Raw genomic sequence first — 25,797 nt, 5'->3', positions numbered from 1 at the left:
GATTTTGTCTTCTATGAAGACGGTAAATACAGTTTGGAGTAGGGCTGCTACGTGGCAATTTTTTACCACCGCGGTGGTTAAGGGCGGGGGAGGGAGTGTGCACAAACTACGCATTTATTGTGCATCAATCTTTCAAAAGTGTCATTATAAAAAATTAAGCTCTTTGTAAAATATCACAATCCCCCAAATAAATAAAATAAATACAAAATATTTTTTGCATTGGTTTTACATTTCTGTCTGTTATTGTTCTATACAGCCGATCTTATACACCAGTAACATGTACAGTACGTCAAGGGCTAAAAATATTCCAGATGTCAGATTCTGTTAATATTGTTAAACTCCTATTGAACATGACTAAATATCACTAAACAGCTGGACAATAATTAAATAGTTCAGTCCTACCTTTGCTGAAAGCGTAAAATTTTAGGTGCTTTTAATTTTTTTGCGAGTTATGATGTTTCCAGCCGCACTGTCCAGAATGCGGTGTTAACCTTGTCAATACAATTACACACAAAAAGAGTTGTTATTTGATTCTGTTTACAAAGACGGGATTATGAGGGTAATTTTAACATTTTTAATTCAAACACTGTTAACCAAAATATGATGAGAAATAAACAAAACTGCAAGATTACCAATGCTCTGATATTGTTTTAGAAGAAAAAAATATCTAGTTGAATAAATCCTTGTTTAATCAAATGATCCAATCTTAGTATTGTGAGGATTTTTTTTCATCTAAAATGCGTGTCGAGAGATAAAAGAGCCGATCCCCGCTGAGGCGCTATTAGACTGACATATTTTCAAATGCATTATATGGCCTATACAGTATATAATGTATACGAGATAAACAAGCCACCAATAGAATAAATATATTATACTTACATCTGCAATGAAGCGAATGCACAATGGAGCTTGAACGGCTGAACTTGTAGAGAGAGTATTGTGAGGATTGGCCATGTGTGAGCCACGGTAAACGGAAGAGCTTTTTAATAAACTATTTTCAAACGTGTGTTATATATACAGTATATAGCCTTTATATATTCTTAATCAGCTATATCACCAACATTATTATAATATTATAACTGAAATCAATGAATCAATGAAGGCAGCGAATGAATTCACAACGGAGCTTGAGTTCTATATAGAGCACATAAATGGGTGTGAGCCCTATCTTTTAATGTTGTTTGTTGACATGATATCATGAATAAACTCTCCTGTGTGTTCGTTTGTGAAGGAATTTAGGAATCGTAACTTCAGTCCGGGAGAAATGGACGTGTAGTTGACACACCTAGTCCCGGAAAACGGAAGGCGCTCAAAATCAAGAAGTCTCTAAAAACATCCCTATGATAAATAATCCACAACACAGTTACTAACATGGATTAAAAACCAAAAAAATAATTCATTTCGGTTCGTTCTGAGCAAAAACTGTATTTTTTCATTCCGGTTCTGAAGTTCTGCAGCCTTCTTTCCAAAAGGTTACCGTTAGAACAAAATAAATGAACGGTTAATAACGTTCTTTTAAAAATGACAGCACTCTGCGCTAATGGGTGGGTGAAATACCAATTACAGTGTTGCCAGATCTCACAAGAGAAACAAGCAACATGGTCTGGAAAAACAAGCCCAAAATAAGCCACTTGCCTCACCAAAATAAACGAAAATAAGCATTACATTTTTTTTTTTTTTTTTTGTGGTGTGGTGGATTTATCGGCATAGAAATCATAACAAGCAGTTCATTAACAGTTAAGTATCATTTTAATTACAGATCTACTTCCAAGTCAAAACCCAGCAGTATCAAATCTGTATTAATGCATCATATGTAACAATAATTCAGTGAAGACTTGGAAACAACTGAGAAATGTAATTTTTAATAATGTTTTCCTTGTATCTGGATTAACCGTGCATGTATATGTAGTATTTATACATAGTTCTACAAAATGCAACATCCACAACGGGCAGTTAGGCAAAGAAATGTGTGATGCAGCAGTTTCCTTCAGGATCAAAGCACATGTATCATTTTTATGGGCAACATGAAGTGGTGTAGTTCCAAAAATGTACTATGATAAACCCTTTGGCCTTTAGTTTAATGAAAAAATTATCAGAACAAAATTAACAGGTTATAACCGGTTATAACAGCCTTTAAAAATAACGTTTTCACTCTGGAACAATTGAAAATCACTTTGTTCCGGTTTTCGGTTACATTCTGCTAAAAATGTTGTTCGTTTTCGGTTTCGTTCCTTGAACCGCTTTTAGTCCCTGGCTACTAAAGATCTAATACTTTATTATACTCATTAAATGACATTATTTCAGCAATGTATTTCAAGTTTTCATAAGGTCTTTTATGTAAGTTGATATGTTTCCAACTCTAGTTTGGAGCGACATGAGGGTGAGTACATTATAATAGAAATGATCGAATTCGGGGGGAACTATACCTTTATTCTTTCTTTAGTTTTCTTTGTTTTACGTTCTTAAGCAGGCCTACATATTTTTTGATTTTTTTTATAAGGCAAAAGTTGCAATTACAGTAAGGCACATACAACGCTAAAATGCTAAATGCTAAAACTAAAATACACATAGTTTCAAAATATAGCTACAAGAGGTAAACATTATACATGTTAACTTGATTTTAGTGTGATAAAATCTCTAACTAACCTTGTCTGTGTAATGTTCTATCCAATAACCGGGATTAAAGGATTTCAATGTCATGACAATTAAGTTACAATACTGGATATAACTGTACAAAGATAAGGTTAGCAAGCGATTTTTATCACACTAAAATCAAGTTTACATGTATGTTTACATCTTGAAACAATCTGAAACAGTCAGTATTTTAATGTGTAAGAACTGACCCAATCAATTTTTCCTGAATTTTACTATTTTAAAGGTGCAATATATAATATATTTACTGTACTAAAACATAAAATTATCATAATACGTTATCAGAGATTTAAGAAACATGCTAAGTTGAAATACTGGCTTCTCCGAAAACAAAACTACAGCCAGTATATTCTACTTTGAAATGTCCGTTCTGGGTCGGAATTTCTGTTTGTGTTTTGGCCTGTGTGATCCCGCCCACTGTCCATTTTCCAATAGTAATTCGACACCCCGGGTTGCCAGATTTGAAACAAGTTAGCGGGCAAACACAGTGCTCTGCAGACATGGAAGCCAGCATTACATCTAGCTAACATTGACAGATTTATAAAAAAATCCACATGAGCTGGTTTATAATTTGCAAACAATAAAAACATTGCAAACGTATACATTAGCTGATCAACTTACAGTGTAAGGCTCGTCGCTTGCCACTGTCAGTTTGCTCGTTCCTGTTGCGTGTCCTCAACCTGGCAACCCGCATGAGCTTCGAGTCTGGGGAGGAGGGGGCGGGTGAGACAACTATCTCCAATATTTTGAATTTGGACTGCAGTACCCATTTTAAACGCTTGATGTTAATGTTACATATTGCTCCTTTAAATTATTTTTTAAATAGATGAGGGGAGAGACGAAATATTTTTTTTGGTGATCAACAATGCCACAAATGCTGTCGACTGAGTTTATATTGTATTGAACCAGGAACATTCCTTTAAAGGGGCATTCAGTAGTTCTCTAGCTAGCGTTAGCATTGCTCTTCTTCGTGTACTTTAAGTTCCGATGTTACAGTGGTGTAAGACGCTATACTGCCATCTTTCGACATGAATCAGAATGATCGTCTCTTTGGAATATCATTTGCATCTGGAAAATGTCAGAGTTTCAGGTAATTTCTATAGTTATTTATTACTCCTATAATATAATTGCTTTGCCTAAAAACAAACGTCATAAATCAAGTGAACATGCTTCTACTGTTGAGGACAGATTATTATTGTCCCTCATATCAATAATCTTTGGAGACTGTCTACGTTTCACGTTATTTCTAAAGACAGTAATTACCTTTATTAAAGAACTGCTTAGCGTAAAATAAACCTCAATTATCTAGCGATACAGAATGTTATAGTAAAGGAAAGATTAGAATTGTTTTTGATGATCAAATTTAGCATGTCCATGAATACTGTATTTGAACTCATTTTATTTCCAAGCAACCAAAGTCAACCTAGGTTTACACAAAATCCACAACAATCGCTGTACCAAGCTACTTTGCACTAAACGAATGAAGATGTAGATGCCTTACCGTTACTGACGTTTACTCTAGTTTTTTTTGCTTTGCCGGTCTTTCTGTATTCTTGCTTGAAGCAAGATGCTTCAGACTTTTTTTTGCTTCTTCGGCAGCACAGCTACTGGATCCCCAATTGTCTCCACTGCTAAAGCACGATAAATAAGTATGTTCCATTGTGTTCTGTCACCATGGCAAATTCCTTGTGTGTGTAAGCATACTTGGCAATAAAGCTCATTCTGATTATTTGCGCTCTTCGCGTCACCAAACAACACTGTTCTAAGCATAGCCAAGCGTATCTATCTACACAGGCGGCAGCCAGTTAGCACAAGGATTCTCTTCCTCGACATTTAGTGAAACACCGCGGGTCATGTGATTTCAACATGGCGAAACACACTGAAGGGGGTGACCCGCACCATGTAGAATAAAACACTTTTTATACAAAACTATTATGAGTACAGTCTTCATCTCATGTGACCATTCGGATCAAACTTCAGAAAAACACAATTCATTCATTAATGTGTAAAACATTGTCAATTGGCTCCAAACTACTTTAAGGACAGGACATTGTTGTCGGACAAAAATCGCAAAAGCAAAAGACGTTGCCCATGTCGTTACATTCAAATCAGAGCATTGAAATTGGGAGCAATGGTTTTCAAACAGGATGAGCAGCAGGATATGAAAACGAAGGGGCTCTTGGGATTGTTCGCCCCTTGCCTCCATTGCGTATGTGTGCGTTTACGTCACGCTTCCTGTGAACTAGCTGGCCATAATGTCCAGACATTGTTTATATACCCACCACTTTATCGGCATGCATTCTCACACAAACACACACAATATAATGCACACTTACAGAGAGAGAATAGCAGAAATTACAGAATCAAAGACTACTTCCTGAATCACCAAGTCGTAATAATTAGTACAAGATGGCAAGATCGTACAAGTTGGGTGTACAAAACTTTTAGGCTACTCCCACAGAGTAAACGAAACCAACGAATAATGTTATTACGATTTTCCGTTTATCCCCTAATCCAATTCTAAACCTATTAAGCATTCATTGCAGAAAACATTCCTACAAGTGTGCTTTTTAAATGAGCAAAAACACATTACAACACGTCGATGGCACTCAGTGGTGTCTGTGCATCTGCTAGACAAACTTTCTGTGTCTCCAAACGCACAATAGCAGCCTTCTTGACCCAACCGAAAGTATGATACAATGCTACCTTGTAATTTTCCTGTCCTGTTGGCACAAGCCCATTCAATACCCCTTCTGTCTCCCCCTGACACTAGCACACATAAAAACACAACAGGAGCTCTGATGCAGGGCAGAAAACACACTAGGTATAAACTGGAGCTTTGCACCATTTTATATAGCTGCGAGGCCTGTGGAGCTTGACCAAAAGGAAGTGCATGTACACACACGCATATTCACACACCGCACTTTACTCTGAGGACAGTCACATCATGACAGTGTTCCCCCCATGGGGATGGAAGTTCAGGGGCCAGTGAGTGTGGGAACGGGGGTATTATTTTGTCTTGAGACAAATGTACGATGCAATGGAATCCCCTGTTCTCAGAACAGTTCTTACACAGTAACTAAAGCTGAAAGTGCAAAAGTTGGTGGCAACATTTCTCAGTACTCTACCTTGTTTCAAAAGATTTGAGGAGATGCTGTGAGATATGCGTGTGATATACGGATCCGTATGGTATACACACAAAAAACTAAAACCATACTTATGCATATTAAAAATATTACACCCAGGGTCCAAAATGAATTCTTGCCAAGTGCCAAATGTGAGTAAAATAAATTATAGAACAGATAAGGAAACTGCTGCATGGTTTGTTTATTTAAGTATCTGCTGATTGACACAAATATGTGACGGGGAAAAAATACGAACTATATATATATATATACACACAGTATGTATTATTTATTTTATTTTTTTACATATATATATATATATATATATATATATATATATATATATATATATATATATATATATATCTCTGTCAAAGTTCACCAAACTTGGACTCGAGGCGATATCAGCGCAAGGAAATTCTTCGCCACAGGAAGTCCATCACGATTGTGCAGATTCCCATTGAGATGACTGTATTTTGCCCATGGAATTTCGCCATGCAAAGGTATGTGTGACCGTGCCTTTACAGACTAAAAGCTAATTTTGGACCCTAAATACAGTCCTTTACAGCAAACCATTACTTGGTCAAACAAATGGTATTATCTAGACACTATTGTTACTAGTGGTACACTGAATATATTGGTCAGGCCGATGAATCGGGAAATATTTGGCCATTTTCAGATTATCGGCATCTGCAAGTAACTGCGCTCGATTGGCTGATTAACAGAAGTGGTCAATCCACTATAGTGTCAGTTCCAAAGTCTACAGAAAATCTGCAGCTTTGACAATGGATAGTAAGTGTTTTTGTGTTTTCTAATTTTTCAGGAGTGTTTTGTGAGTTTTGTATATAGTAAGTGTTCATTTAAATTCAGTAATTCATGCAATTTAGAGTACACCTTATTTGCTATCATTAAATTGTATTACACATCAGAATTAGGCCATATCGGCATCTGCCATTAAAAAAACCACACCGGTCGACCACTAATAATTAGTGAAACTCTCTTTCATTGCAGTTCACCAATGCATGAACAACATTCATGACTATTAAAGGAATATTCCGGGTTCAATACAAGTTAAGCTCAATCAGCTGCATTTGTGGCATACATTTTGACTCATTTTCTTTAAAAAAAAAATAAATAAATAAATAAATCTGGGTTACAGTGAGGCACTTACAGTAGAAGTGAATTGGGCCAATCTGTAAATATTCAAAATACTCACTGTTTTAAAAGTGTAGCCACAAGACGTAAACAATATGCATGTCAACATGACTTTAGTGTGATAAAATTTTCTGTGTACAGTTATAGCCAATTTTACAATTTTGTTGCCATGACGATGCAACAATGTAAACCATACATCGGCCAACATCCCTAAATCGGCCAAAAAATACAAACTATTATTTAAACATCTTTAAAGCTCAAATACTACATGTTTTAACAGAAGAATTAATGTAAGTGCTTTTATTAAATGATAAGCTTCACATTTATGCCTTTAAACCCTCCAAAAATCGGCCCCATTCACTTCCATTGTAAGTGCATCACTATAACCTCGATTTCTTCTTCTTTTTTTTTTTTTTTTTAAGGGTAAAAAATTTGTGGAAATCAACATTATGCCACAAATGTTGTCGATTGAGTTTAACTTGAACTGAACCCAGAATATTCCTTTAAGTGTCTTTTTGCAAAAAACTAAATCAAAATTGTATTACACACATTATATTCCAGTAAAACAACATTAACTAAGGATAGCTGACGAATAGATTATGACCTGTATTGCAGCCTTTAACATCTGCCACTGACAATTAAAATAATAAACTGAAATTAAAAGAGCGTTTCCGGTCGCTAGATCCAGATGCCCGGATGATGCAAGCACATCTGGCGTGAGCTCATTTGCATACCTATGCTCACAAGACGCGATCCATTTATTAAAATGAGTAAGATTAAAACTATTTTTACATTATAATAATAACAACAATTATTATCATTTCATAAAAAAATTAATGATACTTTTTGTTATGCAACAAAACATTTTACATAATCATGACCCTAAATTCGATCCCATTAAGAAACGCGTGCATGAATGCATGAGCACGTGCGGTTTAATTTTTAAAAGAGCTTTTTCTATTACTGTTGATATTATTATCCTTTAGTTCTCTCGCTAATTGCACGTTCGAAAATGACGCAAATTCTGAGAAAACGTACGTAATTCACGTATTTGTCGGACCGAGCCAGGCACGCGCTGACCTGAAACTGCGCGATCCCTTTAAACTTTATTCTGCGTCTCGCGTGCAAGTGTCAAGTTCATTGATTATAACTTCATAGCAGATTTTTGGAGAGAAAATAGCAGCGCATGACTTCACTATTCAAGACATGAGTTAAATGAAAGTGAGAATGCGTGAACAAAATTTTCATTATAAGTTTTTGCGGTGTCAAAATTTGGAGACCCCTCTTCTCAAGACGACTCAAGCACCCACGTTCTCCGTTATCTGCACACACACCAAGACACTTCTGGCCCAAAAGAATAGGGATTATATTTCGCGTACAGTTCATTCTGTGCTGAACCCTATTAAACATATTTACATGCAGCAAGAGAGAGTTTAGATAAATATATAAGTTGACTTGCCTACCAGCCCAAATGTCCGTTACTTTCTCTGTCATGATGGATGCGTGCAACTACAGCCCTGCGTAAACTTTCAGGAAGGAGCCGCGAGCGCGAAAAAAAAAAAAAAAAAAAAAAAAAAAAAAAAACTTTCCATGGACACAGCGACAACAAGCGACAAAAACCCTTGATGTGGCGAGACACACCGGGCTTCCGGAAAAATAAAAGTCCCTTGGCGTCATCAGTGTAGTCTTTTGTGACTGAATTTGGAAGAACGTTCATTTTTACTTATTCACCATTACAACCAGGTCGTAATGATTATTTATGCGTGGACTAATTTATCTTCAGAGAAACTGATCGTACGACTGCAATAAAGGGAACTTGACAAATAACATGTACATGAACTTTTTTTTTTTTTTTTCAACATCAAGATTTTGGAAACAACAGGTGATTTTGTATAATTTCTTAATTTCAAATCCATGATATGATTCATATTATATATACGCTATACAAATAAAAATGACTTGAGTTCATATACGTTGGAGTATATGTGTTAATTTCCACTACTATTTGGGAAATATACAAATACATTTATGAAACATAAATTAAAATATACTAATTTAATAATTATATATAATATAATAATATATTAAAAAAGAAAATTTTTGTAGCATATATGTGTGTGTGTGTGTGTGTACAAGTATGTGACTTTTATATCAGTGAAAACCATATATGAACATATATTTCATATGTGTTTTGCTTATATTGATACAGTTGAAGTCGGACGTTTACATACACCTTAGCCAAAAACATTTAAACTCAGTTTTTCACAATTCCTTACATTTAATCGTAGAAAACATTCCCTATTTTAGGTCAGTTAGGATCACTAATTTATTTTAAGAATGTGAAATGTCAGAATAATAGTAGAGAGATTGATTTATTTCAGTTTTTATTTCTTTCATCACATTCCCAGTGGGTCAGAAGTTTACATACACTTTGTTAGTATTTGGTAGCATTGCCTTTAAATTGTTTAACTTGGGTCAAATGTTTTGAGTAGCCTTCCACAAGCTTCTCCCAATAAGTTGCTGGAATTTTGGCCCATTCCTCCAGACAAAACTGGTGTAACTGAGTCTGGTTTGTAGGCCTCCTTGCTCGCACATGCTCTTTCAGTTCTGCCCGGATTGAGGTCAGGGCTTTGTGATGGCCTCTCCAGTACCTTGACTTTGTCCTTAAGCCATTTTGCCACAACTTCAGAGGTATGCTTGGTGTCAATGGCCATTTGGAAGACCCATTTGTGACCGAGCTTTAACTTCCTGGCTGATGTCTTGAGATGTTGCTTCAATATATCCACATAATTTTCCTTCCTCATGATGCCATCTATTTTGTGAAGTGCACCAGTCCCTCCTGCAGCAAAGCACCCCCACAACATGATGCTGCTACCCCCAATGCTTCACGGTTGGGATGGTGATCTTCGCCTTGAAATCCTCACCCTTTTTCCTCCAAATATAACAATGGTCATTATGGCCAAACAGTTTAATTTTTGTTTCAATAGACCAGAGGACATTTCTCCAAAAAGTAAGATCTTTGTCCCCATGTGCACTTGCAAACTGTAGTCTAGCATTTTTATGGCAGTTTTGGAGCAGTGGCTTCTTCCTCGCTGAGCAGCCTTTCAGGTTATGTCACTATAGGACTTGTTTTACTGTGGATATAGATACTTGTTTACCTGTTTCCTCCAGCATCTTTACAAGGTCCTTTGCTGTTGTTCTGGGAATGATTTGCACTTTTTACACCAAAATACGTTCATCTCTAGGAGACAGAATGCGTCTCCTTCCTGAGCGGTATGATGGCTGCGTGGTCCCATGGTGTTTATACTTGCGTACTATTGTTTGTACAAATGAACGGGTTACCTTCAGGCATTTGGAAATTGCTCCCAAGGATGAACCAGACTTGTGGAGGAAGTATGATGCCATTCCGAACTCAGCCTTTGACTTTCTGCTTCTGCAGAACACAAACAAAGACTTGTGCATATTGCCAACTCCTGGGCAAGGAGGAGAATTTATAGTAAAAAAGGACTTAAATATTGATTTGTTTCTCACCCACACCTATCATTACATCTCTGAAGATATGGATTAAACCACTGGTGTCGTATGGATTACTTTTATGCTGCCTTTATTTGCTTTTCAGAGATTAAAAGTTCTGGCCACCATTCACTTGCATTGTATGGACCAACAGAGCTGAGATATTCTTCTAAAAATCTTAATTTGTGTTCAGCAGATGAAAGAAAGTCATACATCTAGGGTGGCATGAAGGTGAGTAAATGATGAGAGAATTGTCATTTTTGGGTGAACTATCCCTTTAAGTGGAGTTTCTTCAGTCAAATGTGATGTCCATTTAAAGCAGCTGTGAGATCATATGAAATAGTCAATTTATGATAGTAAACATTAAGAATCTTAATGTACGCTCAGTGTAGAAAATAATCTCCTCCACTTTTGTATTTTAAATAGTCATCTTTTCAACTTTTCTCATTTCTATGCGTATCATATCACAATCTTTTAAAACGATGTGGACATTTTTTTAATTATCCATGTGCCAGCACTGAAAACTACTTATGAAACCAAACAAAAAAGTTAATGCAACGCCATGCAGTGAAATTTTTAACCATAAATGAAACTGTGTACATTAAGTATAGAGTAATTTTAAAATGACATGGTTTCTTTGAATTAACTTTGTAATAAATCTGTCTTTATGATAAGAAAAAAAAGAAAAAGAAAAAACTACTTCACAACACAATCCTTTTGAGACATCTTGTGGCAGAATAGGGAAAGTTCACACTTTGATTAAAAAAAAAAAAAAAAAACAACACATTTTATTATGATGTTCTTTTTTATTTGACTGGTCAGAAAACATTGTGGTAGTTACATTCTTGTTTCCTTCAAATACAGTCAAATGTTTTAGCATATTTCATTTCAATGCCTGTATTGACCGAATATTCAGAGCAGGCTGATAGAATACAAGCAGTAATGAGATTAAGTACACAGTATAGTAACATTTATTGCAGCTGTTCTGTAATGTAACAATTAATACTTTAATACAAAAACTGTTAATATTAAAACCAAAATTATTTTATCTTAATTGCAGTAGGATTCTGTTTTTATTGTGGTATTTAACAGTAGGCCTGTATAGGATGCTACTTAGTGTCTATAATCTCCCAAAATATGATTGTAGGATTGCACACAATGTCCAACTTTAAAACATACCAGTTCATCTCTCTGTATAAATGAATCCTGACCATTAAAAAGGGCATAAAAGCATATTTACAAAAAGCCGTTATTCTGAAAGCTGTCTGTGTATTTTCTATAATGTATTAAAAGTTGGTCACAGGATGATGGCTAAACTTGGTCAGTTTAAAGCAAGGCAAAGCACTGACTTATTGGCAAGAACAATAATATAAGTTTAAGCACAGCAAAGCTTAGCCTAAAAATTAATTACTGTATATTGCAGGTGCTCAAAAATATATACACAAAAATTATATATATATATATATATATATATATATATATATATATATATATATATATATATATAGCTCTGGAAACAATTAAGAGATCAGTTTCTCTGGATTTACTATTTATAGGTATGTGTTCGAGTAAAATGAAAATGTTTAGTTTTTTCTATAAAGTACTGACAACATTTCTCCCAAATTCCAAATAAAATTATTGTCATTTAGAGCATATATTTGCAGAAAATGACAACTGGTCAAAATAACAAAAAAGATTTCAGACCGTGAATAATGCAAAGAAAACAAGTTCATGTTCGTTTTTAAACAACACGATACTAATGTTTTAACTTAGGAAGAGTTCAGAAATCAATATTTGCTGGAATAACCCTGATTTTCAATCACAGCTTCCATATGTCTTGGCATGATCCCCCAAAGATAAATTATGAACTGGCTAGTTTGGTCCATTGTCTAAGACAATATTACAAACTCATGAGAGATAAACAAAAAAAAAAGAAAAAGAGATAAAGTCATAGCAGTTGTTTCACCGGTATATTACAGTTTATTTGTTTGTTGTTTAATCCTAAAGTACCCCTCTCAAGTTGTTTTTAAAAGTAAAATGTAGAAAATTTTACCTAAAATACAGGCAAATTATCTTAGAAAAGGCGAGTAGTTTGCATCCCTGAAAATAATCATGGCATTTATGAATTGGCAGGTTTCATTTAAAATCTCCTCACAGAGCACTAACTTTTGACAAAAGACATTTGCATAACATAATTGTATTATTCTTGTAATAGGTTTAACATTTTGTGCTGTTATTCAAAATATTGTTTTTTAATAATGTTAAAATTATTACATTTGCCACAGACCAGCTCTGGCATCTTAAAGGAATATTCCGGGTTCAATAAAGTGAAGCTCAGCATTTGATGCATGATGCTTATTACCACAAAAATGAATTTTGCCTTTAAAATAAAAATCTAGGTTCCAGTGAGACACTTGCAATGGAAGTGAATGGGGCCAAATTTGAGAGGGTTTAAAGGCATAAATATTAAGCTTATTATTTTATAAAAGCACTTAGATTAATTCTTCTGTTAAAACTTGTGTATTATTTGAGATGTAAAGTTGTTTAAATTGTCGTTCTTGCAGCAGACTACTGTTCCAGGCAATGAAGTTGAAAAGGTTAGTTGGCGATTTTATAACACTAAAATCATGTTAACATGCATATTATTTGTTTTGTGGCTATACTTTTGACACAGTGAGTATTTTAACATTTACGGATTGGCCCCATGCACTTCCAATGTAAATGCCTCACTGGAACACAGATTTCTGCTTTTTTTAAAGAAAAGGAATAAGTAGAAATTACTTTTTGTGGTAATCGATATTAATGCCACAAATATTGTCCATTGAGCTTAACTTGTATTGAATCCGTAATGTACCTTTAACATAACATTCATGGTATTTTTGATAACGAAAACATGGATGTTGTACCGCTTTTCTTTTTACCAAGACCAAAAAGGAAATTTCCAATATTGTAATGGAAGACCTTCATTTAAAACATCAAATAAAATGAAACAGAAATGGCAAGTAAAATAATGACACTTCAACATGAGGTTCTAGGAAAGTCTCAAGATGAAGTTAAGTGCAAGGCTTAAAAGAATAATTCTGTCATCATTTACTCACCTTCATGTTGTTTCGAACCCATGTGACTTTCCTTCTTTTGTGGAACACGAAGAATACATCCGAGTCAGTCACAGGCGATCCACTCCAATCCAGAAGGGGGCGCGCGCAGTAATGCAACACTGTTTGCTAAAGGCCACAACAGGGAAAAAAAAAAAAAAAAAAAAAAAAGTAGAAGAGACCATCCATGCACCAACCCAAAACAAGAATGGCTTCTCCTAATGCACAAGTTTTATTTTTCATTATTCTATTTATTTTGTACTTTTATAACACAAGAGATGCTTTTCAGTTTTGTAGCTGATTGTGACCAAATACCTTTTGTTTTTTTATCAACCCTACAAAAAAATATGGCCTATGCAAGAGTGCATTCTGTTTACTGCTTAGTGCTTAATACACTAAAGGAGGCTGTACTGTACCAACTACCTCAGGGGGGACTAAATGCCGTTAAGTGGAACAAACTGTAATTTGCACTACTGTCTGTTCAAAATAAATGAAAAGAAACCTAGCATTTGGGATTTGTTGCTTTTTCCTGTTGTACCGAACTCGTATCGAACCGTGACCCCAAAACCAAGGTACGTACCCAACCGTGACTTCTATGTACCATTACACCCCTATCTAATATTATGGTGCTTTTCATTCACTTTTATTGTATGGAGGGAAAAACATTCTGCAAAATATCTCCTTGTGTTCCACAAAAGAGAGAAAGTCATTTGGGTTTGGAATGACATGAGGATGAGTAAATGACATAATTTTCATTTTTGTGTGAACTACTCCTTTAAAGAAATGTCTTGGTCTTGTTTCAATTGTCTAAAAACAAGCTGTCCAACAAGTGTTTAACATTCTGATGCATCAATCTCTCTCAGTTTATAGATTTATTTGGCCTACTATCTCTGCTCTCCTACTAACAAAAGAGTACCAATCTAATTTGAAAGTCAGAGAAAGCTCTCAACTGAGATTGCACCAAACACTGTAACCCAACATTATGTGTGGGGATGAATATTTTGGGTCGAGTCTCTAGCAGATGCTCCCATCCACCTTCCCCTCTGGCACATTCAAGGCTTGGCGGCTTTACTGACTCTGAAGCCACTCTATTCGAAGTTCAGCCACCTCTTTCCCATACCAGTCGTGTAGTTTGGAGAAACACCCTGTGCCGGGTGAAACGGGGCTCTCCTGTGACCCGCCGCTGGCCTTCCTCCGAGGAGGAACTGGAGGTGGTCTGACTCCATCGCCCCTCCCACTGCAGTCCCCAACCCAGACGCAACCCTCGCTGACACCGTTAGCCACACTGGCGGGCTTGCTCCAAGATGCCTCATTTTCCCTACAAGAACTCCCTAAAGTGGACAACTCCTCTTCTGTTTGTCCATGAAGCTGTGAAGGCCCCGTTATGGCAACGTTCTGACTTGATGGGGTGGCAGTTCGGAAACCTGTTGCTCTTCTTCCCTGCACTTGTGGCGGGTGTTTCTTTGCCTTGTTTTTCCCCTGTGAAGATCTTGCTCCTTGTACCTCCTCCAGTTGCCTCTCCAACTCCTTCACGACCAGCCGCATGTAGTCGAAACTCGCCCGTGATAGTGCTTTGACCCATGACTCCATAGCAGCCTGGCTCTCTGCAGCCATCTTATACACTCTTGCTTTGAAGCAGTCAAATTTAATGGCAAAGGCGAACTCTTCAGATTCAGACTCGCAGAGCTCCACCGTACACCCCTCGAGGACGATTACCCCGATCGGCTCTCGACTTTCCTTCTCCTCGAAATAGAAGAGCATGTTGCCCTTAAGAATGAACCAGCGACGGTGGTATGATGTGTTCCGTTCCCCTTTCTTAAAGAGGAAGCCCGTCTTGTCTGGAGGAGAGTTGCACGTGGCGTAATGTGCCACACTTCTCTCGTTCAACTTCATGATGGCGAGGAGACCTGTCTCTGAAATAGAAATCGATAGAAAATGAGTTTACAGTACACACACTTTTACGGTATTCAATAGGGGTGAGTGATAAATTGAATATTTAGCATTTTTTGATGATTTTGCTGGCAATATAAAATTAGGCAACATTGTGACTACTATGATGATTTTAATTCTCTTTTTATTTGCCCATTAGGTTTCCTAAAGATTGTGTTATTAGAATAATTTTGCGATTATTCTCGAAATTAGTCTCATAAGAACGTTAAGGCAGTGTTCAGGTAGTTTAAAAGCAGTTCTGATTTAAACTTCTGCAGAAATGGTGTTAGAGTTGGTAATTTGAATCAGTTCAAACTGGTCATTTCAATGAACTAAAGTAAACATCAGCTAGAAATTGCATTAGAATTGGCCATTTGAATCAGTTCAAACTGGCAATTTAAATGAGTTGATTCAAACTTAAGCAAAACAGCATTAGAGTTGGTCAACTGAATCAGTTCAAACTGGGCATTTCAATGATTTGATTCAAACTTAAGCAAAATGGTGCTGAATTGGTCATTATGAATCAGTTCAAATTGGTCATTTCAATGACTGGTTTAAACTTTAGCAAAATGGTGCTAGTGTCGGTCATCTGAATCAGATCGAAGTGTCCAATTCACTGAACTGATTCAAACTTCATCAAAACAGTGTTAGAGTTGGTCATCTGAATCAGTTCAAACTGCTCAATTCACTGAACTGATTCAAACCAAAATGGTGTTAGAGTTAGTTATCTGAATAACTCAAACTGGCCATTTCGATGAACTGATTCAAACTTCAGCAAAATGGCATTAGAGTTGGTCATTTGAATCAGTTAAAACTGGCCATTTAAATGATTTGATTCAAACTTTAGCAAATGGTGTTAGAGTTGGTAATTTTAGTCAGTTCAAAATGTCTATTTCAATGGATTCAAACATCAGCAAAACAGTGTAAAATGAAACATTACACAGAGTACAGTTAGTAAAAAATTGAGGAAAACCTTGATTATTGATTTAACCAGACTTGATTTTTACTCTACTTCTTGAATTGAACAGTTAGGATCTACTACCCAACAATGACTTTTTGGTCTGTCTTATTAAAAAAAAGTCACCATTTAAAGGCCTTTCAGAGCAAATACATAAATATTGAGATGTGTTAGCTATACTGCTCAGCCCTTGAATCAATCATAAGATATTTAGATGCTGTGGGAAGCTTTATATGTTTGTGCTCACCGTTCAAAACTGATCTGTCAACCCTTCACAAGAGGAAAGCTTCCTGCCTTCAATCAAAACACCAGCACAAGTGAAGTATCTCCATTCCATTCTTCCACTGAAAATCAACACAACAGCCACCACATACAGTCAATGACTGAGGTGTAATTCACACTGGTACATCCCACTTTACACATTAGACCTGATTTAAATGAAGCAAATTCCTCTTTCTTAAAAAGTATCATAAAGTTCTGTGGCTTATGACTAAACTGTCCATGAATCAGATGTAGAGCCAAAACCACGTGACAAAGAGTCTTTGGTTTTCCATCGAGACTTCTTCAGTGATGCCATGCTTCATGGGCACTGACTGGCATAGGTAAAGCAGAATATTGTATACTGGCATCATAATCCCAATTATATTATACTAATCCCCATGTACAGTGGCCCTAAAAAGTACTTGGACAATTAAAGGGATAGTCAACCCAAAAATGAAAATTCTCTCATCATTTACTAACCCTCATGCCATCCCAGATGTGTATGACTTTCTTTCTTCTGCTGAATACAAACAAAGATTTTTAAGAATATCTCAGCTCTGAAGGTCCATACAATGCAAGAGAATGGTGGCCAGAATTTTGAAGCTCCAAAAAGCAAATCAAGGCAGCATAAAATAATCCATACAAATCCAGTGGTTAAATTCGTGTCTTCAGAAGCGATATGATAGGTATGGGTTACAATAAAAGTCCACTTTCACTTCCTCATGCTTCTTTTGTTTTTTGATGATTCACATTCTTTGTGCATTTCGCCACCTACTGGTACCGACTGGCTGGACAAAGGTGGAGATTTATTGTAAGAAAGGACTTAAATATTGATCTGTTTCTCACCCAAGCCTATCAGATCACTTCTGAAGACATGGATTTAATCACTGGAGTCATATGGATTACTTTTATGCAGCCTTTATGTGATTATTGGAGATTTCAAGGTCTGATCACCATTCACTTGCACTGAATGGACCAACAGAGCATAAATATTCTTCTGTCAGTCAGTCACATTTATTTATATAGCACATTTATAAACAACAACTATTGGCCAAAGTGCTGTACAATTAAACTAGTTAAAAAGTAAGGTTTGCATTACAATAATACCAGAACAAAACATTCACAAAAGGAGATAAAACAATACACAAAACAGTAAGACTAATAATGTTACAATTGCAACGTATCAAATGCTAAAACAAACAAGTGCGTTTTAAGAAGTGATTTAAAATCATCAAGATTTGGAGCAGACTTAATATGTAAAGGTAACTTATTCCAAAGCCTTGGTGCTGCAACTGAAAAGGCTTGGTCACCCTTCAATTTTAATCTTGATCTGGGAACAGTTAACCGTAAACTATTTAATGTCCGTAAAGGTCTAGAGCAATGGTTCCCATGCAACCCCGTTCCTGGAGGTTCCCCAACGCTACACATTTTGTATATCTCCCTTTTCTGACACACCCAATTCAGGTCTTGGAGTCTCCACTAACGAGCTGATGAGTTGAATCAGGTGTGTTTGATTAGGAAGATATCCAAAATGTGTAGTGTTGGGGGGCCTCCAGGAACAGGGTTGGAAACCACTGGTCTAGAGAACTGATGCAGAGAAATTAACCCAGAAATGTACTCAGGTGCCAGACCATGCAAGCCCATGTAAACAAACATTAAAACTTTGAACTGGATCCTGTATTGGATAGGAAGCCAGTGGAGAGAAGCCAGCACTGGAGAGATACTATCTCTTTTTCTGGTCCCAGTCAGAAGCCTAGCAGCAGCATTTTGAACCAGCTGAAGGCGTGACAGAGAGGATTGAGAAACACCCATTTGAAGATAAAGGTCTCAAATTTCTGGTTACCATTGTAATGGAATTAGAAGGGCCAAAAACTAGGACTTCTGTCTTAGATTTGTTTAACTGTAAAAAAGTTGGCTTCCATCCAGCTTTTAATGTCCTCAAGACAATCAAACAAAGATTGTAAGGCAGAGACATCATTTGATTCTATCGGAAGATAGAGCTGAGTGTCATCTGCATAGCAATGATATGAGACAGGGACTAAAAACGGTTCATGGAACAGAAATGAAAACAAACAGAAGTTTTAGCAAAATATAACTGAAAACCGTAACAAAGTGATTTTCAATTGTTCTGGAGTGAAAACTTTATTTTAAAATGCTGGTAACCAGTTATAACCTGTTAATTATGTTCCGATAATTTTTTCATGAAACCAAAGGCCAAAGCGTTTATCAAAGAATATTTTTGGAACTACACCACTTCATGTTGCTAAAAAAAAAAAATGACAAATTTGCTTTGATCCTGAAGGAAACTGCTGCATCACACATTTCTTTGCCTAATTGCCCGTTATGGATGTCGCATTCTCTGAATGAAGACCTTTTTAACAACTATGTATAAAAACTACATACAATATACATGCACGGCTAATTCAGATACAAGGAAAACATTATTAGAGGTAAAAAGTACATTTCTCAGTTGTTTCCAAGTCTACACTGAATTAATGTTAGATATGATGCATTAATACAGATTTGATGCTGCCAGGTTTTGACTGAGAAGTAGATCTGTAAATACAGTAAAATTATACTTAACTGTTAATTAACTGCTTATGATTTCTATGCGATCAATTCACCACACTTGAAAAAAAAATGCTTATTTTGGGCTTGTTTTTCCAGACCATGTTGCTTGTTTCTCTTGCAAGATCTGGCAACACTGCAATTGATATTTCACCCACCAATTAGCGCAAAGTACTATCATTTTAAAAAGAACATTAGTAACCTTTTAGAAAGAAGGCTACAGAACTTCTGAACCGGAACGAAAAATACAGTTTTTGCTCTGAACGAACCGAAATGAAAAACATTTCGTTTTTAGTCCCTGATGTGAGATGTTGTGTCTGTGAAGAATAGCACCTAAAAGAAGCATATAAACTCAGCAAAAAAAGAAATGGCCCTTTTTCAGGTCACTGTATTTTAAAGATAGGTATTAAAATGAATAAATGTCTATTTTTCCAGCCTGTTGTATTAGTATTTATTTATTATCCCTAATTCAATTTAGATAGTTACTGAATATTGTTATTTACATAAGCTAAATAGCCTATATCATTAATGAAATCTTGTTTTATTACATATCATATTTTAATGGGGATATAATTTATTACAGCTAACAGTTACGTGAGCAAACAAGGTTTGAACATCAACCATAAGATCAAACTGAAATTCACAGCTTTTTAACACGTCTGAGTACAAATTTGATGGGTGCTTATTGCATAAATACAGGTAAACGTCATATTATGCAATTAAACATTACTTTATGGAGAGCTTACGACCTACTAGTTAAGTCCTGCCTTAAGAACAGGTTGTGCAACCAAATTAAGCACTGAATTAGTTACAAACTAACTAGTAGTTACTAAGCCCTTAGTGTGAACTTTACATCTCAACTTAAGTGAGACGTTCTGCACAGCTGGAGCAACCCTACCCAGGGGTTTTCAAAGTCTTGGACAGTAAATCCCCCTCTGAGAAAATGTCATATAGGCCTTTACAATAGCAAAGTAAATAATAAATAACATAGCCTATGCTAAATGTAAAAAAATATATATATAAATATAAAACAGCAGGTACATTCTGGCCACTTATTTGAGGTTATTTCAGGTATTGTCCTCTAGTGTAATATCAAAATGTATTTTATTTCAGGTGTTGGAGCAATTCACCAATCATGATCAATAACCTTTAATTCAATCTGACAGACTCATTTGGCAATGCGTTATACACAGATGCATGATAAACGGCTAAAAAAATATATATATTTTTTTTAATAATATGAAACCATATTTTGCATTATTTTCATAAAAAATACAGTTTGTCCTCATGACAATGGAAGTACTTAACTGTTTTAGCCTATGAAGTTTATCTGTGAAAAACTTGCATCACATGAGCCAATCTGCGTCCAAATATGAAACTGCACTTGTCTCAAACACATGAAGACACATCGACCCGATATCCAGATGAACTCGTTATAATGGACACATCGTGATTTTGTTTCTGCATCCTATACACTTACATCGTCCACTTACATCATCAGCGAGCATCAGAATAGCCTATCGTTCTTACAATACGAATTTAACCATGTATTAGGCCTATGCTGCATTTCTCACAAAACAAAATAAAAAAAATAAATACTGGCACAAATGTTGAGTTGATTACTCAAACTCCGGTATCTTTTCTCCCTTGATATAACACATCTGCAGAGGCAGAATATTTATATGAATGAACAAACTTAGAGCTGTGTGGCTTTAAGGGTGTGTTCACACTTGGCAGGTTTGGTTCAATTAAAACGAACTCTGGTGTGATTGCTCTGTTAGTGCGGTTCATTTGAACAAGTGTGAACACTGCCATCCGAAACTTGGTGTCCACCAAAGAAGTGGACCGAGACCCCCTGAATAATGGGCCTCGGTCCGCTTCCAAACGAACTCTGGTGCGGTTGCTCTGTTAGTGCGGTTCATTTGAACAAGTGTGAACACTGCCATCCGAAACTTGGTGTGCACCAATCAAGCGGACCGAGACCCCCTGAATAATGGGCCTCGGTCCGCTTCCAAATGAACTCTGGTGCGGTTTGTCTGATATATGAATGCAGCATGAACCAAAAACGTCTAAACGGACCAACAACAGGATGTGATGTCACAAGATGCGACCCTAAAAATCACGTGATTCGATAATGTAGAAAGAGCGGTAAGAGTGGTGTACGCAAAACAAAATGAGTAGAGGGCAAACATGGAGCAATGAGGAGGTAAAGTTCCTTATTAACATTTGGTCCAATGAGCATATTTCCAATATACTGGAAAAAACGCACAAAAATGCTCAAGTGTTCAAAATGTTCAGGTGATAGGTTAAGGGAAATTGGGTCCAACGAGCACATTTAGCCCAGCAGCCAGCATTGTTTTGGTTGTTCGGCAAGTTCCGTCGTACAATATACGTCATAAAAGCTGTCCAATCAGGTTGTGACCTTATCCTTGTATCTTAAGCTTCGGTGTTAAAATGCCAGTGTGAACGCTTAGCGAACCAGGACTAAATCTATCATTTTCTTTTTTGGACCTGACCAAGAGAACCGAACTACAAGTGTGAACACATCCTAAAACAGATTTGCGAATGCATATGAAACGTTTTGAGCGCGCACTGTCGCACACACACTGAGCGAGAGCAGGGAGATTTCATAGAGCAGCGATTTCATATCTGAGAGCTAGCATCCAGTTTTGAGCGAGAGCCAAGGAAACCGGTAAATTGATGCACTCTTGCATGATATGCATGCGTTCACGACATTAACAATGTTATAGTGCCATAGAGCTATGGTCTATTAAGCTAATCATTTTCATTTATCTTCACACTTCATTTTTACAGTATTTATGTATGTTTTGATTTCACTTGGTGAATTTATCATCAGTCTCTATGCCTCCCTGACATGCTCTGGCACCCCCCTGGGGATGCGCGCCTCCCAGTTTGAAAACCGTGGCTATAGACAATATGCTGGGACCAATAGTGTCTAGTGCTTCCACAAGAAGATGTGGAGGAACAACATCAATAGAACAGGAAGCAGGCTTCATGTGTCACATGGTATCTACCAGTTGAGAGAGTTGCACAGTGTGAAATTTGAGTAAATGAAATTGAAGTTACCTCAGTAAAGTCTAGTGGAGAGGGAGAGATGCCAGATCTTATGACATCAGTTTTGTTGATGAAAAACCTCCAAAAAAGAATTCACAGGCAGCAGGGGTTGGATCAGGAAATGAGGTGACAACAGGATTAAGTACTGTGTTCATAGTACCGAATAGGATTTTTTGGACTATCAGCACTTTTGGAGATTAAATCAGAGAAATAATTTGCTCTGGCAGCTTTAACAGTGTGCTGGTAGTTAAGTATGCTGTCCCTCAAGATTTCATATTATACTTGGAGTTTATCTTCTCTCCCTTCTGCCACTCCTATCTAAGAACACGAGTGTCTTTCCTGAGCCAGGGCTTTGCTCTTGTTTTCAAGTTTTTTAGCTTTAATATGAGCTATAGGATATGACCACAGACTGAATTAAACAGGCACACCAGCTCATCGCAACCAAAACATGAAGGGGGAGACTACAGTACATGCAAGTGGAGAAAAAAAATGTAGGCATCAGAAAAATGCTTGGCTGTGCTTGAATTAATTCTAAAAATATTTGTGTTCAGCCAGTGGCGGACTCGCCATTGGGAGAACCGGGACTTTTCCCAGTGGGCCGGCCACAAAATGGCGCCACGATATGCAGAAAAGGACAGCAACCCTACAGCTTTTGTGCCAGTTTCTATGTAAAATCCCAGGCTGAATTTTCTTCCCAGTCCGCCCCTGTGTTCAGCAGAAGAAAGAAAGTCATACACATCTGGGATGGCATGAAGGTGATAAGAGACTTTTCCTTTTTAGGGTGAACTATCCCTTTAAGCCAGACTTAAAAATGTTTTTGCGTTAGATAACACAGTATCAAACTAAGTGATGTCATTACAAATTATTCCAGACCTTTTCTCAAAACAATGACTTTTAACCAACTGGTCACATTATGCACCACTAATGTGCCATTCATGTCTGACAACCAGAAAGTGTCTAAATACTAACTGAACATTTGATCTATTGTTCCTAACATGCCTGTTTTTTGCTTGAAAAGAGTGAATATGGTAGCTTTATATACAGGGTCGGGAGTAACGGAATACATGTAACGGGATTACGTATTTATAATACAAAATATAAGTAACTGTATTCCACTACAGTTACAGTTTAAATCATTGGTAATTAGAATACAGTTACATTCAAAAAGTATTTTGATTACTGAAGAGATTACTTTGCATTTTATTGTCATTTGTTTCATTTAATATTTAGTCCTTTCAGATGGAAAACATTTATACATATAAATGATGTGATCCAAAGAGCGTTTGAACAGCGGTGAAACACTTTCTTATGATGTGTTACATTCATGCGAGCAGACAGAGAAGTACGTTTGAAGTAAGTTTGGAGCAGAAGAAATAGAAATAAACCTTGTGTAAATTGTCAGCTTTACACTAAGATAAAATGCTATTTCTAGCCATTTTACATGCACATGTTACTAGGCACAATCATATTTTTTTATCAAGAAAATTCACGTTAGATCATCATTTCTATTTTTCTATAAGACCTTTGATATCAGGGCAAAAACTGTATTCTTGATAATAATTTTTGTATTGTTTTCCTGTAAAAATATCTAAAAATCCTTAAAACAAGATCAATTTGATTAATCTTGTTTTAGAAACAACACTGCATAAAATATTTCGGTTTTTCAGAGAATGTATTTTTAACATGTGTATTTTGTCTTACTGTACTGGCAGAGTTTTTATAGTCAAAACAAGTGAAAAAATCTACCAGTGCTGAAGAAGTAATCCAAAGTATTTAGAATACGTTACTGATCTTGAGTAATCTAACGGAATATGTTACAAATTACATTTTTCAGCATGTATTCTGTAATCTGTAGTGGAATACATTTCAAAAGTAACCCTCCCAACCCTGCATATATATCTCTTTTGATCTTTTTTGTTATCTATCCAACTCACAAAGCCCAACACAAAGTGGCATGCTATTACTATGGTTTCTGAACACCATCATGATAGCAATACCCTGGTATCTTTTGAAGTACGCTGGAACAACCATGTAAATACCATGATGCATGAATATCACGATACATATCAAAGAACTATGGTATTCCTATATGATACCACCACTGTATCACGGTACACACATTGTTAGCGACTCAACAGCTCACAACTAAAGTTTCAGTGATCCAGCAACTACTTTTAATCAGTATGGGTTCAAAAATAAAAAAGTGAAAGTAAAATATTTAACTGAATGTCCAGCAAACATGAGAATGCTGTAGAAATATGAGCCAGATCAAATCTGTAGCACACATGCATGGCTTAACAACGACTAATGAGCTTTTAAAAAGCTGATCTAACATTGCCAAACTCGTTTGTTTTCGTAAACTAAGGAAAACTTGAACTACAAGCACAATAATTACATAAATCAAGTAAATGCGATTTATAGTAGTCTTTGTTATCCTCGGAGCTCGAGCAGTTTGCTTACCATTACAGCCATCAAATTCAGCGCTTTAACTAGCGTAAAACTATTAAAGCCGCGTTACAACGCCAGAGTAACTCGTAAACACAAAGGTTTGAGAGATGTACAGCGTCGTTTCGATCATATGTCGATGTTTAACCTGCCTTTAAGTGTGTTGACGGACGCCAGCAGACAGTTTTTCTCTCTTCATTCTTCCTTTCCCGACTGATCACGTGACGCTGCTGGAATCTCTCTGGTAACAGCAGATGTTCGCGAGCTTTTCAATATAATCATAAATAAGTGTATTATAAAGATTATAACCTTTCCCCACCTCTCTCACACATGTTAAGGGAAACTGTGCATAATTAAATGATTATTATATTATATTAAAATTTGCGCATTTTAATTTTATGCCAATTAAATTGAGTAATATTTAACAAAAATAAATAAATACATAAAAATGCATATTTTAAAGCTGCAGTCAGTAATTATTCAATTTTTTTCTAATTTAAAAAGTTTTACTTCTAAAGAAATTAACTGTCATTTTTAAACATATGTTTAAAATCATGACCACTCATGTGAGGTAAAGAGTTCAGAGTGCATCACATGACCAGTTGAAAACTACCCGCTTAATCTCATTAACTGCCATGTGACTGGACACTTTCATTCATGGGTTAAATTAATCCTGGTTTACTGTGCATAGTGAATTTCTACAATGGCATTGGTAACTGAAATGTACTGGGTTTGAATGATGCAGCTTCCAAGCCACTAGGTGTCAGTGTAAACCATACTTAAAATGTACTAAGTGCAACATTTAGTTATATTAATTTAATTTAGCTAAACATTACACAAATCTTAAATTAGGCTAAGCCACCTGTGTCTTCAACAAAGCTTCTTACACCCTGTCTACATCGTGCGTGTGCACTGACGCGATGCGCCGCTACGGCTTGAGGCTGTCTACACTGGATGCGTCGACATGAACATTCTAAACCGTTTAATTTGTGTAGGCATGCTAGTGCATGCAGCGCAAAAT

The 25,797-nt window shown here is 36.3% G+C and overlaps 2 protein-coding genes across 8 annotated transcripts in view; both read right to left on the bottom strand.

The window, feature by feature from the left end:
* Nucleotides 1-8,475, bottom strand: part of LOC127437688 (SH2B adapter protein 3-like) — a 73,337-nt gene extending 64,862 nt beyond the window's left edge. For 2 of the 3 annotated variants that reach the window (XR_007896592.1, XM_051692764.1), the window contains exon 1: nt 8,396-8,475. The gene's annotated coding sequence lies outside the window, so the exon portion shown is untranslated. Of the gene's footprint in view, nt 1-8,391 lie in introns of all 3 variants that reach the window. The other variant, XM_051692773.1, reaches the window with a different exon arrangement.
* Nucleotides 8,476-11,212: 2,737 nt separating this feature from the next.
* Nucleotides 11,213-24,995, bottom strand: LOC127437935 (sesquipedalian-1-like). Of its 5 annotated transcripts, none has more exons than XM_051693108.1 (3): nt 24,929-24,980; nt 16,675-16,771; nt 11,213-15,453 (listed from the first exon to the last, which is right to left on the bottom strand). In XM_051693108.1, exon 3 carries the CDS (start codon nt 15,431-15,433, stop codon nt 14,609-14,611), a length of 825 nt encoding a protein of 274 aa, XP_051549068.1. In that variant the 5' UTR covers nt 15,434-15,453; nt 16,675-16,771; nt 24,929-24,980; the 3' UTR covers nt 11,213-14,608. The 5 variants fall into 5 exon arrangements, with proteins under 5 accessions (XP_051549068.1, XP_051549085.1, XP_051549075.1 ...); XM_051693125.1 differs by lacking the exon at nt 24,929-24,980 and adding an exon at nt 24,792-24,876; XM_051693115.1 differs by lacking the exon at nt 24,929-24,980 and adding an exon at nt 17,169-17,195.
* Between the last annotated feature and the right edge of the window lie 802 nt (nt 24,996-25,797).

Source organism: Myxocyprinus asiaticus, chromosome 4 (assembly GCF_019703515.2).
Source record: "Myxocyprinus asiaticus isolate MX2 ecotype Aquarium Trade chromosome 4, UBuf_Myxa_2, whole genome shotgun sequence".
Taxonomy (NCBI): domain Eukaryota; kingdom Metazoa; phylum Chordata; class Actinopteri; order Cypriniformes; family Catostomidae; genus Myxocyprinus; species Myxocyprinus asiaticus.
The sequence above is the reverse complement of the archived record's forward strand: the minus strand, read 5'-3'. Positions and strand labels throughout refer to the sequence as shown.